The following is a 12,861-nucleotide window of genomic DNA, read 5'->3' as shown; positions in this document are numbered from 1 at the left end:
TGAAACACCTGCCTTGCCTATTTTGCGTTTTCACAGCCTGCCACAACATAGCATACTATTTTATATGGTACTTCTGTGGGGTCATTCTCCAGTCATAGTATGCAGATTGGGCTAGATGATCTCAGAAATCTCTTACAAACATATTTTAATATTTTTTATTTCTTTGAGAGTTTCATACATCTCTACGGTGTATTTATCATTTTCACCTCTTGTTACCCTCTCTCATCCTCTTCCCGATCTCACTCAAACTTCTTCCCAGCGAGTCCTCTTTCGTGGCTTGTTTGGTAGCCCTCCGAGTTTAATTAGGTTTGCTACTATGAGCTAGGGAGGGAGGGTATTTACTGAGGCCTGGGCAACTTATCCGTGCAACACCGCTGAAAGAAATGGCTTCCTCTCCCCCAGCCAGAATTAACATTTGCTGCTTCCTCAGTCCCAGGTCTTCACTTGACTCCAATTTGCAAATAACAGAAGCAAATTTACCACTAGAGGGAACCAGTGAACAAATTTTCCAAAGGATGAACCCAGTGACAGGCTCTAGTTTCTCAACCTGGTCATGTGAAGTGTTATGTGGCAAACATTTTTCTTTAAATACAGTGTCTGGACTCCTTTGCACACCACTGTGATCTCTCTCTCTCTCTGTGTCTGCATTCTTCAAATGTTCATATCATGATTTGTGAGTTGTTTGTGGCTCTCAAATCCCTTTGCACGCTTATAAATGGTTGAAGATCCCAGAGGGCTTGTATCCACATGGGCTATATCTAGCAACACTTACCATATCGGAAATTATTAATCCATTCATAAGTAAACAGTCATTTTTTCAAAAGTTAGCTAATTTTGTCTTTTGTATTAAAATCTTGCAAAATGTTCAATGGGTTTAAGTGAAGATGACTAGAATCTAATAGCATCATTCAAACTGTTGTAGTAAGTTTTCTTGGATAAATTTTATGAAGGAAATATGACATTACTCAAAGACAGAATTGGAAAGCAAAGGAGTACTTTTAAAGACTTTTAAGAAATCAGATATGTTTCTGTGTACTTTATAGAATCTGATAAGTGATAGTTTCTGAAAGTTTAGTTATGATATGGGATCTTAAACCTTACCCATTGTGATTTCTTTTATTTACTTACATCTGCATTCATGTGGGTGTGCATGGGTATGCTTACATGTGTGCCTCTGTGTGTGTGTGTGTCTCGCCCACCCACCACAGCATGCAGAGGTCAAAGGATAACTTGCAAAAATTCTCTATTTTTGCCATATGGATCTGGGGATCAAACTCTTGTTGCCAGACCTGGAGACAGTTCCCTGGCTCTCTGTACCATCTCCAGCCCCACATCTGTGTTTCCATATTCTGTTTTAAAATACATTGTCTTATCACGAGTGTGGCTTTATGATATGATGCATAGATCCTCTGGAAAGTAGGGATTCACCCAGATAACTGTATCAATATGTTTCATTGTACAGTATCAAAGTGTATTAATTCCAGCATCAGTCTCACTGCAAAAAGCCAAGCTTCCCAGCTGGGCCTGGTGACACATGCCTTAAATCCCAGGAGGCAGAGGCAGGTGGAATCTCTTGAGTTTCAGGATTGCTAGGACTATATAATTAGACCCTGCCACAAAAAAAAAATTTTTTTTTAAAGTCAAGATATAAACTTTCCACAGTTGAATGTATGGAATACATATTTGTACTCAGATTTTATCATTGGCAGTAAGTCTTGCTAGTTATTTTTCTTGCCAAGACAAGATCATTTTATTTATCTTAAAGAAAACAATTCAGGTTAAATGGCCATAGTTTGTCTGGCCTGTAAGCTTTTAAAGTAAAAAGTGATGTTCCATGAAGAGCAAGTGGGACTGGCAACGTGGCTCAGTGGGTAAAGATGCTCATGCCAAGCCTGGCTATCTAAGTTTTGTAGTAATATGGGGCGGCGGCAGGGCTATGTCCCCAAAACCCCAGCCGCCTGCCCTGCCCGGCTAGCTTTACCCCCGAAATAATTACACGGACACTGTATTCTTTTAAACACTGCTTGGCCCTTAGCTCTAGCCCTTACTGGCTAATTCTGATATCCCTATCAACCCATCTCTAACAATCTGTGAGCACCGGTCTTACCGGGAAGATTCTAGCCTAAGTCCATCCTGGGTCGGAGCAGGTAGCATGGCGTCTCTCCTGCGTCTGCTCCGGAGAGGAGAGCTGTCGAGTCTGACCTCACTTCCTCTTCCTCCCAGCCTTCCCTTCTGTTTACTCCACCCACCTAAGGGTGGGCCTATCAAATGGGCCTAGCAGTTTCTTTATTGCTTAAACAATGAAATCAACAGATTGATATATGACACTCCCACATCAAAGTTTGATGCCTGGATTCCATACGGTGGAACGGGAGATCTTCTTCAAGTTGTGCTCTTGACTGCTACACATGTGCCATGCATTCTTTATCTATCTCTCTCCCCCTCTCTTCCCCCCGCCTCCTCTCTGGTCCATTAACCTTTTATATTTCATGAAATGACAGCGATTCTGCACTTTTCTTTCTTCCAAGCTAGTTGTTTATCTCATTTTTCTCCAGGAGTTGATTTGTTTCGCTTATCAACTACTAGTTTAGGGCAGTATTAAATATATATGTACTGACTGTGAATTTCTGATATGTTGCCCTCAGGGAAAAGGCAAGTTCCAGGAAAGGAATTATGGACAGCATGTAAAGCAGTATCATTTCCTGGTGGAAGGTCTTGATCTGGAGAGTCAAACATGGCAGACGGTAGACACTCATTCTATAAGAACATGTCCTGAATGCAGGCATGAGTAAGATAGTCCTGAAAATCAGAATGAGCCACACATTGACTGTCAGAGGTACTAAGTACATTAAGGCAGAAGTTCTGGGCAATGATCAAGGTGTTGGGCACATCCAGTTATCACTTAGGGGCAGCAAAGCCGCAGCAGGAAAACAAGGACTGTGTGCTTTGATACAGACAGAAGTTTCTATCCCTGATGGTCCTGCTGCTGTTCAGCCCCAAAGAAACACAAATGCTTATAGTAATTATAAACTGTTTGGCCTATCAGCTCAGGCTTATTATTAACTGGCTCTTACAACTTAAATTAACCCATAATTCTTGTCTGTGTTTAACCACATCGCTTGGTACCTTTTTTCAGTGAGACATTCTTATCTTGCTTCCTCTGCATCTGGCTGGTGACTAGCCTCTCTGCCTTTCCTCTTTCCAGAATTCTCCTAGTCTGATTGCCCTGCCTATACTTCCTGCCTGGCTACTAGCCAATCAGCGTGTTATTAAACCACTACAAGTGACAAATCTTTACAGCGTACAAGTGTATTCTCCCACAGCACTCTGCCATCCAGTAAAGCTATCACTGGATGAAAAGATTGTCTGGCTTCCCATTTATGTGTCTCTGAGATTAAAGATGAGGTCTTTAATCTGTAATGCAGAATACTCAAGAGTGCTATTAAATGGAAAACTGTAGACAAATTTGGCAGTTCATTTGAGGTTAGAAGCATTCATGGTTTAGACAGCACCCAGCTAGAAGTCTAGAGAGACTGAAGGTGGAAATGGTGGTAGTGATGTCCTCAACATACCAAGAGGTGTTTGCCGGGTTTGGCTGTGAGCCAGCTAGTTAGCCGTTTGTAAATGGTGTGGGGTTCAGTTTAGTTGCTTTTTTTCTTACAGCACTGTGAGAGAGAAAGGTTAAAGGAAGGCTTTGTGTAAGAAGTGACACAGAAGCATCCCGAGGTACATGGTCTTCCACTTATCCTGCTGAAATAGTGGAAATGGCGCCTCTCAAAAGTGTGGCCCAGCAAACCTGGTGCCCTTCAGGAGCCTGTGAGGCCAGACTGGCTTCACTTTGTCACTGTCACCTCTCTCATCCTCATCCTCACAGTGCCCAATCCAGTCTCCTGGGCTCCTTAGCCTGGGATGTTGCAGGAGACCAGGGCTAGAACATGGGGTCTTTCAGATAGTAAAGAGAATTGTGAAGTTAAGAGGATAGTTCATCTTCCTAAGCACAGTTTTGTTGTTGTTGTTATATTTTGGTTTTTCAAGACAGGGTTTCTCTGTGTAACAGCCCCAGCTGTCCTGGAACTAGCTCTTGTAGACCAGGCTGGCTTTGAACTCACAGAGATCCACCTGCCTCTGCCTCCCGAATGTGGAAATTAAAGGCGTGCGCCACCACCACCCAGTCATATTTTTTTACATCAAAAGGTGTATTCAGATAATTATTTTTTGTTTCTTTTAGATCAATAAGTAAATGCTTTTAGATTTCTGTTATATACAATATGATGAATATTGGTCGATATGAATGAAGGGGTTCTGAGACCAAACAGTTTAGAACTGAGGACTGTTGAGTTATGATGTGGCAGAGCTGGAAGTCAGTGCCCTGCCATGCTGGAGATTGCAGGATAGAATTTAAAAAGATGTACTTATGCTTTTCCTGAACCAGGGTCTTACTTATTATGCTTACCCAGTTCCCCTTACGTTGATCAGGACGAAGGTTGTTAAAGTGTGTGATTGATTGGTAGTCCTTTTGAAGGACTCCAGCTCTCCATCACTGGCTCCTCAGTGTCCTTTCTCTGCCCTGCTGTGCCGCGTCAGTCTCTGTGCACCCGTTCTTTACAAAATCTGAGAACATAGTCACAGCCCTAATTCTTCACTAATGCATCTAAGTGTTTTGTGCTTTGTGAGTGATTTGGATGTCTCTAAGGAAGTGGTTAGGAAGCAACCTGGCAACTTTTCAGTTACAACTTTTGAAAGTCCTTATTACAGTGGGGAAAAAGACACTGAGACACAAGGGGAAAAGATTATTTCACCAGAATATTTTGTTTCCTTTCGTTAGTGGTCCTTGTTATACTTAACATCCTGTTACCTATGATGCTGACATCACTTCTCACACTAAGGCATCATTTCATTAATTCAACTCTTACTGAATGTGCTAGAGTACATCTAGCAATGCAGAGACAAGCAAGACAGATACAACCTCTGCCCTTGCAGAGCTTAGTGTCCATACACAAGAAAATGTTCAACCTCATTTATAGTGAACCTGGTGAAGCAGGACACAAAAGGATGTAGTGTAGGACACAGCATTTGCTATAAGTCTAGAAACCCTTGACTCCAGGGTGAATTGTCTCTCAAAAAATGGGCTCTTTCTAAGTAGGTTAGTTATTGAACTTTTTAAATTAAGTAATTATTTGAATTTTATTGAAAATAGATTTTTCTCTCATACAATACCTCCCAGCCACAGTCTCCCCTCTCTCTATTCCCAGTTCCCTCCCACTTTCTCTCTTCCCCAGATCCGCTCCCTTTCTCTTCCCTCTTCAGAAAAGAGCTGGCCTCCAAGAGGCAACAGCCAAACAGGACAAAGCAAGATAGAATAAGACAAGGCAAAAGCCCCTCATATCAAGTCTGGATAGGGCAACCCAATAGGAGGAAAAGAGGCCCCAAGAGTAGGCAGAAGAGTCAGATATACCCGTCCTCACAGTTAGGAGTCCCACAAGGCTCCAAGCTAACACCAGACATACCAGGTAGAGGACCTGGTGCAGACCCATGAAGGCCCTGTGTTTTTAAGAGTAATTTTGTTCGAATCTTCTTTGTCATTCAGCCTTTGGCTGTGTAGGTATATGGTAATTGATTAACTGAAGAAATTGGCCTATGTGGAGACAATAACCTCGATTAGTTGTACCCGCTGGAAAACAACTCAGTATTTCTGCCTTTTGGAGCAGCCTAATGGCTGAGTTGAGTGGCTTCTCTGCCATCACAACTTGCTTTACTAGATAATTTATACTTGGTGGTTATGGTTTGTCTGGCACATAGTAAGAATTTATTCACTGGAATCAGCTCTAGGAACTACTTTTAGCCTTTGATTTGGGGATTGGAATAGAAGGTTGTTTGTTTTTATTATAATTATACACAAAAAACAGAGGGAAGTGTTGAGTGGGAATATCTGTGGGAATATAAATGATTCTTCAAGTAGCTGGATGGAAAGCATATCTAGTGGGCAAGGAGGTACGAGTGATAGCTTCTGCTATGGAGGAAGCCACAGTGTGGAGTTACTGCACTGAAATGTACCTGTGGTCTGCACAAGTCAGAACACACCAAGATCATAGCAGTGATTGGAATCTTTTACAAATCACGAATGTGAACTATAAACTACAAAAATCCACATATTTAAATGTTGCCTGTTATAATCTATCCCTGGAATGATCTCAAATTATTAACCACTGACCAAACTTAACAAGATGGGCATTTATACAATTCTAGAGTTTACACCATGAACTTAAAATAATTTTAGGCGGATTTAAAAACTTTAAAAATTAAAATTCATAGATGTTATAGATATCTTCTATACCTAAAAATACTTTTTTTTGAAATTTATGTGTGTATCTATGTGTATGTATATGTATGTATGTGCAAGTCCCTGCAAAGACCAGAAGATGGCATCAGATCCCTAGAGTTCCAGGCAGTTGTGAGTCATATGGTGAATTAGCTATATTAACTTGAACGGGGTGTGGTGGCACACATATTTCATCCTAGCACCCAGAGGCAGAAGCAGGCAGATCTCTACATAGTGAGTTCCAGTCAGTGGAGGCTAATTAATAGAGTGAGGCCATCTCAAGAAAAAACAAAAATAAAAACCTGAAATATTAACTTGATCATTAAAATCATTTGTAACCTCCTTTTCGCCAAAGCCAAATTAGTCCATGTGTCGTAGTAAGTAGGGGTTCGATTCAAGCTTCATTAACCAGTCATAAATGTCTGATAAAGCTTCTTGCCTTGCTGTGGTCCTGTATAACATGTGCAGCATTTAATGTCCCTCTGTTGTGCTATGACTTCGTGAGGGCGGAGATCCTGCTGTCTGTTTGCTATAATAGTCTCAAGCACTCATCATAGCTTCGTTAATTAGTGGTTATCCGCTTTGGAGATCTAACACTGAGGCTTTTCCTGATAACATTTTTCTAGTAAGGAAAAATAAGAGTATTCTTTAATTATTTGAATATTTGACATCTTTGCCACTTACCTGTGTACTCATGATTTACCATAAGAATTTTTTTTAGTGATTGGTGTATGCACATTTTCTCACTAACGTGCATTTAACAATAACTCAAGATCCTCCACAGTACAATAGCCTCTAACTCTGTTTTAATAAAGCCTCAGTTCTTTATGGTCAGCAAAAGATGTTGAAAGGGGTTCCATTTGCAAAAGTAATGTGCCAACGTTTGCTGTAATGATTGTACCTTTTATTTGTCTAGTTATAACCGCTGGTTATGCCAAGCAAGATCTGAGGACCTCTCCGATATTGCTTCTCTGAAGGCCTTGTACCAAACAGGTGAGGTTAATGATCTTATTCTCGCTAATTGAGGGGTCTGACTCATTGTGCTGGAAAGACTCAGTTTCTCTCTGAACATAGTGTATTGTGCTGATGTCAATAGGTTTTGCACATTTAAGATCATCTAAGGATCTTAGACTTATTGTTAACCTGTAATGTTTTCTCGGGGTCTCACATTGCCTGCTTCGCCTTTTTCTGTTAGAATTTTTCTGCTTCTAAAGAGTCCTAAGCATTTGTCAATACAACTCATAGCCTTCTCCAGACCCCAGTTCCTCTGCTGTGTTTTGTTCTAGGCATTATCTGTTATTTTTCAATTGAGAGCTTCTAGCATTTCTTGGGTCACTAATACTATTAAATGTTGTGAAGAGCTTAAACAAAATGGTTGTTTAAAAAAAAACATAGGTTTTGGTAATTTAAAATATTTAAACAATCTTAAAGTCAGAACTGTGGTCGAAATCTCATAAAGCTTTAAAATCAAGAAAGAGAAGTATTTCCCTAACACTAAAAGAAATCTAATGATATAATTTTAGAAGCTTGTGCATCCCATTTCTTACTTTTGTATGTGTAGAATTCTTTTATGCAGTCAAAGACATGTTATATGACAGGGCAAACGCTGGTCTTGCACTAAGGTTTGTGGGTCCTGACTGCACCTCCTCTCTTAGGTGTGGATAACTGTGGGCGCACAGTGATGGTGGTAGTTGGAAGAAACATTCCTGTGACGCTGATAGATATGGACAAGGTAAGCCATGGCGGCTTCTTCTGCAAGTCAGGTAGACGGTGCAGGGAGAAGGTTCTCAAGCATGGATGAGATGAATTGTAGATCTGGGGTGGAAAAGCATCCCCCGAGACTTGGTGTGCATCATTTCTGGTAAGGTAGGGGTTGCTTGTCCTCTGTAGGGAAAACAGATACCACAAAGCTCTGATTACTCCAGAAATGCAGCTATTTTGTTTGGATATAGTGTAACTGGTAAGCTTTTGGTTAGAAGCATCCTGCGTTGTAAGCATACAATCAGACTTCAACTTCTTTGAAAAAGAAAAAAAAAAGAAAAATTAGAGTATCTACTTAGAAAGAAAAAATCAGAGGTGTGCTTTGTACAAGATAGCAAGGTAGTGTAATTCTATCCTCCCTTCATGTGGGGGTGGAGAACAGAAGTAGATGATCCTAAAGGGGAAAAAAAATAGTTGAAACTGTTAAAGAAAAGGAAGTAAAATTTTAAAAAAGCAATTCAAAATGTGATTTTTTTTTCATTCTGACAATTAGTGAGAACTTGTAAAGAGCTATTGTCACTAGAGGTGAATGAAAGTATAAAAGTGGTGTTCATTGACCCAGTGACTGTTCCTGAGATGTACTAAGAGCACACTCACTTGGGACAAGTGGTTATGAATCCTATGACTGCTGAAGGCGGAGAACTCACTGGAGGACAGTCAAACCGTGAGCTGAATAGAGCTCTTCAGTCAGCAGGCAGCACTAACTGAACTCAGTGCACTGTTACAAAAGAAAAGGGGCATGAATTGGGAGGCAGACCATGTTGGGGTACCCAGAATGGGGAGAGAGTAGATATGATACACTGCTTACATGAATGAAATTACCAAAGAATAGATAAGATATTCTATTAAAACATTTATATATACATTTCCCCAAAGCATCAATTCCATTAGAAAATAATGATGAAAAACAAGTTATAGTTGAGCCAAATGTCTTAACACAGAAAGCATAGCATATATAAAAAGGAGGAATCCATATAATTTTAAGGTGAAACATAGCTATTTAGAAGTTGATCAGAATGTCTAAGCTCTCAGACTTTTGTCAGCAGTATTGGGGTGAATATGTGAAAGCAGTGAGCCAGTCCTCAGGGTCCCCCACAGAAAAATGTTGTAACTTAGATGTCCAATAGCTGGTGATGGTGTATACAGATGGAAACTATGATTCTGAGAGGCCGGGGGTTCGGCTCAGAGTACAGTGCTTGTCTAGTGTCCACGGGGCCCTGGGCTCCATCTCTAGCGTGGGGGGCGGGAGAGGGAGAGGCTGAGGTGAGTGCAGTAGAGAGGAGACGCGTGTCCATAGAAGACTCTAATAGTTAGGTTAAAGGTGGAAGGAAGTGTTTCAAAATGGATTTGTTTGGGGCTGCAGAGATGGCTCAGGAATGGGTATGACTCTTTATAGACCTTGATTTGCAGCACCGTGTTGGGTGGCCCACAATTGCCTACAACTCCAGCTTCAGGGACTCTACTGCCTCTGTTCTGTGCATCCTTGTGCATGTGGTGTGCACTCACAGATACACACAGGTGCAGTTTCAAATTAAATAGAAGTCTTTTTTCATTTTATTTCCTTTTGAGGAGAATTTGTCCCCCACAAGCTTCTCCTTTTGGCTACTTCTACACAGCAGCGGAATAACTTAGAGAATTTAAAGCCAAAAAGAGTCGCCTAATTTACCCAAGTGTGAGATTAAAAAATGGATTGACAGGACAAAGCGGCAGTCCAGTGAGAGGACTGCCAGTAGGATGATCAGGGGTGGGTCCATTCACAAAGAGGGAAAGACTCCGTACCTGGTGAGAATTACATCCTAAGTTTCTGTTTGCAGCCATTGGTGTTCTTAACAGTCAGTGTGTCCTTCACTCTTACCTTCAGTAGTAAGATTTATTCCAGTAAGAATATAATCCTTAGTTTGATTTTGGTGAGTGCTCACATAGCATTCCTGACACTATGATATGTCATTTCATAGTAAAAAAATAAGACTTATTATGAGGTTCAAACCAGGTAATATTTGCCAAGCAGCTGTGTTCATAATGCCCTCCTCTGCCTGCTGTGCCTGCAGTTGGGTTCTAATCCACATTAATGCCAAGGACTCCCCTGAGGAGGAACTGGAAAACAGCCTGGTCGGTAATCCTTTTGGTTGATGTAGCTTAGCTTCCTCTTTGCAGTTGTTTACAGCCAAACCTCTGGGTCACTTCAGCCCTACTTGGGTTATATTTCTCATCTTGTTTTTAGTGTCTCTCTTAGATTTCTTAAAATAGAATACATCCCTAGCCAAACAGGTTCATATTAGATCATCCTCTTGAGTTCTAGAAGTGTTGCTCAATGTGTTTTGCCATCCACCCACAAACCCCTCCACTTTCCTCATTCAGATAAGCATGAAAGGTGCTAAGCAAATGGGTTTATACGGGGGCATGGAGGGAGATACTCCATACACCATGTGCTCTACTGCTTGTCTGTGTCTGGTTGCCGTTGATGGGATGCAAAGAGAAACATCAAGAATTATGGATTTATTAAAATCATAAGAAGTATTAAATCTTCGTTGTAAATGTTTTGACATCATTGTCGTAGATAGGAGAAACCTGATAGTTGAGCCAAGAGCTCTTCCTGGTATTGAAGAGTCATTCCAAAGGCCAGGGGTTAATTATCCTCTTCCTTCATGGAGAAGGTCTGTGCTACAGCCTTTGAGAACAACCAGTAAATGCTGGATGACTCACTTTCTAAGAGAAGTGGTCCTCACCCATCTGTCCTTTCCATCTGCAATTACAGGTGTAGATAATCTTAGGGGAGGGGTTTCCGCTCTCTCAGCCTCTGTGAAGTGAACCACTTGGAAATGGTCTTTATCCCTCTCTTCTAGGCTCTCTTATATTTTATCCATGTAATGGACCACATCGCTGTGAAGGAGTATGTGCTGGTCTATTTTCACACACTGACCACTGAATACAATCACCTGGACTCCGACTTCCTGAAGAAACTCTACGATGTCGTTGATGTCAAGTTAGTTATTTTTGGAAATTGTGAAGGGGGTATTGCTTCTTTATTTTTAACACTAAGCAATAGCAAACGTTTGTAAAGATTTTTGAAAGGCTATTTCACGGGACAAATTTTTATCATGTACATTAGATACTTAAATGATGGGAGACCTTCCTTTTGCAGGAAACTGAACTCATTTGTAATCTTCCCCCTTTTGACCACTTTGGAAGAGGCTTGGTGCCATCCCTAGTCTTTGTGCATAAAGTAATGAAGTGCAGCCTTGGTTGCTCTCGCCATAGCATAATGTACACCAGAGTAGACCCGTAGCATTATTTAATTGATCCAGTAGCCCGAGAGTCTGTTGGGAGAGATAGTGGTAGCAGGTTCAGAGGAATTTGTCTTTGTGATTATAAATACCTGAAACTGAACATAAACAAGCAGGCAGAGGTTTTCATAGGAACGAGAAGAGGTTGAGCAAAGGGAAAGAACTTGGGGGTTTAGGCTGTCTACTGAAAGAAAGGAGCAAGCATTTATGGGGTTCTTGGGGATTTGGAGTTGGTTAGTCATGAAAACAGACTTTATTTGGACATTCCTTCCTTGTGGTTTAAGTGGATTCCCCCACCCCCATGTAAGGTAAGATCAGTGACCAATTTGTCTCTGAAGACACTCTAACTTTACCCCGTACCTGGTGAGGTTTTCCATATGACAAGGTGTTGAGGGACAAACACATTCCATACATTAGTACAGGGAGGAGAGAAACTGGGTGTGACAGGCTTTATGGATCAAGGGCATAGGAGCCTGTGTCTTTACTGCTGAGTATCCTGTTATCTTTCAATGTTTTCTACATCTGGAAGATGGAGAATAATAAAAAACGGCATTTGTTGGCCAAGATGTCAAAATTTTATATACAAAATTTAAATTTACTAGATTACTGACTTGGAAAATTATTTTCATTAGATTATGTTCCCTTACTATAATAATGAAAATTCTAATGACCACCCCAATGCAAGACTAAAGTTTTTCCTCCGTGATTTATTTCCTAAATAATAATAATAATAAGGCATTCTACTCTCTTGGTACCTATTTTATTTGTAGCATCACAATGCTTTTATCGGTTAGGTTGAAAAACCATTTTACAGTTAGGGAGCAAAGAGGATAGGTTACCATAAATTTCCATTGTCTTCCACCATCCATTAAACCTCAACTTAATTAGGAACACTAATGCTTGCATTACCTAACAGACTCCCAGTTGTGCTTTGAAGTGTTTTGTAATGAAGCTACACTTTACTCTGTACCTACTTCTGCCACTAACTAGCCCTTCAAATGACACAACCCTCAGCTAAAATAGTGCTTCTGCTATTTCCCTGAAGTCCTTTACAGTTAACCTCATATGTCTTGGTGGTGATTATTAAATTACTGAAAAACAAAATTTTAAGATGTACCTCAGCAAGCTTCAACAAGTATCTGGCTGAGGCCCAGGTTGGGTTCTAGGCATTGCCTCTTGGTCATCGGGTCACGGAGTATTGAAGTAGAGCCATTGCTGGTACTCTCCTCAGAGCTGTTGAGAAGATTAAGTACAAAGCCTTCAGAGAATTTGAGTCATGCAGTAACTTGTAACCTGAGTGTAACTTTTAGTTCCCAATGTTTGCTACAACATTAGTAATTTCAGAGTGACTTAATTTCATATATTTGAGCTCAGAGCCTCTCTCATGGTATAGAGAAGAATCTGCAGTGATGTTTTAAAGGTATGAATTGACTTTATCCTTCCTTAAGGTAGCTCTGTCACAGTGAGGGGGAGCATTTGATGCTTCCTTTAAGATAG

The 12,861-nt window shown here is 40.7% G+C and overlaps 1 protein-coding gene across 4 annotated transcripts in view; it reads left to right on the top strand.

The window, feature by feature from the left end:
- Positions 1-12,861, top strand: part of Gdap2 (ganglioside induced differentiation associated protein 2) — a 49,705-nt gene that overhangs the window by 23,118 nt on the left and 13,726 nt on the right. For 2 of the 4 annotated variants that reach the window (XR_012911415.1, XM_075981798.1), the window contains exons 9-11: positions 7,236-7,312; positions 7,975-8,051; positions 10,924-11,092. Coding sequence is in view for 2 of the 4 variants with exons in the window: in XM_075981798.1 (XP_075837913.1) it covers positions 7,236-7,312; positions 7,975-8,051; positions 10,924-11,092 (323 nt within the window). In the remaining 2 variants the exon portion in view is untranslated. The remainder of the gene's footprint in view (positions 1-7,235; positions 7,313-7,974; positions 8,052-10,923; positions 11,093-12,861) is intronic. The other 2 variants (XR_012911414.1, XM_075981797.1) reach the window with 1 other exon arrangement.

The sequence above is a fragment of the Microtus pennsylvanicus genome, chromosome 7 (genome assembly GCF_037038515.1).
Source record: "Microtus pennsylvanicus isolate mMicPen1 chromosome 7, mMicPen1.hap1, whole genome shotgun sequence".
Lineage (NCBI taxonomy): Eukaryota > Metazoa > Chordata > Mammalia > Rodentia > Cricetidae > Microtus > Microtus pennsylvanicus.
The sequence above is the reverse complement of the archived record's forward strand: the minus strand, read 5'-3'. Positions and strand labels throughout refer to the sequence as shown.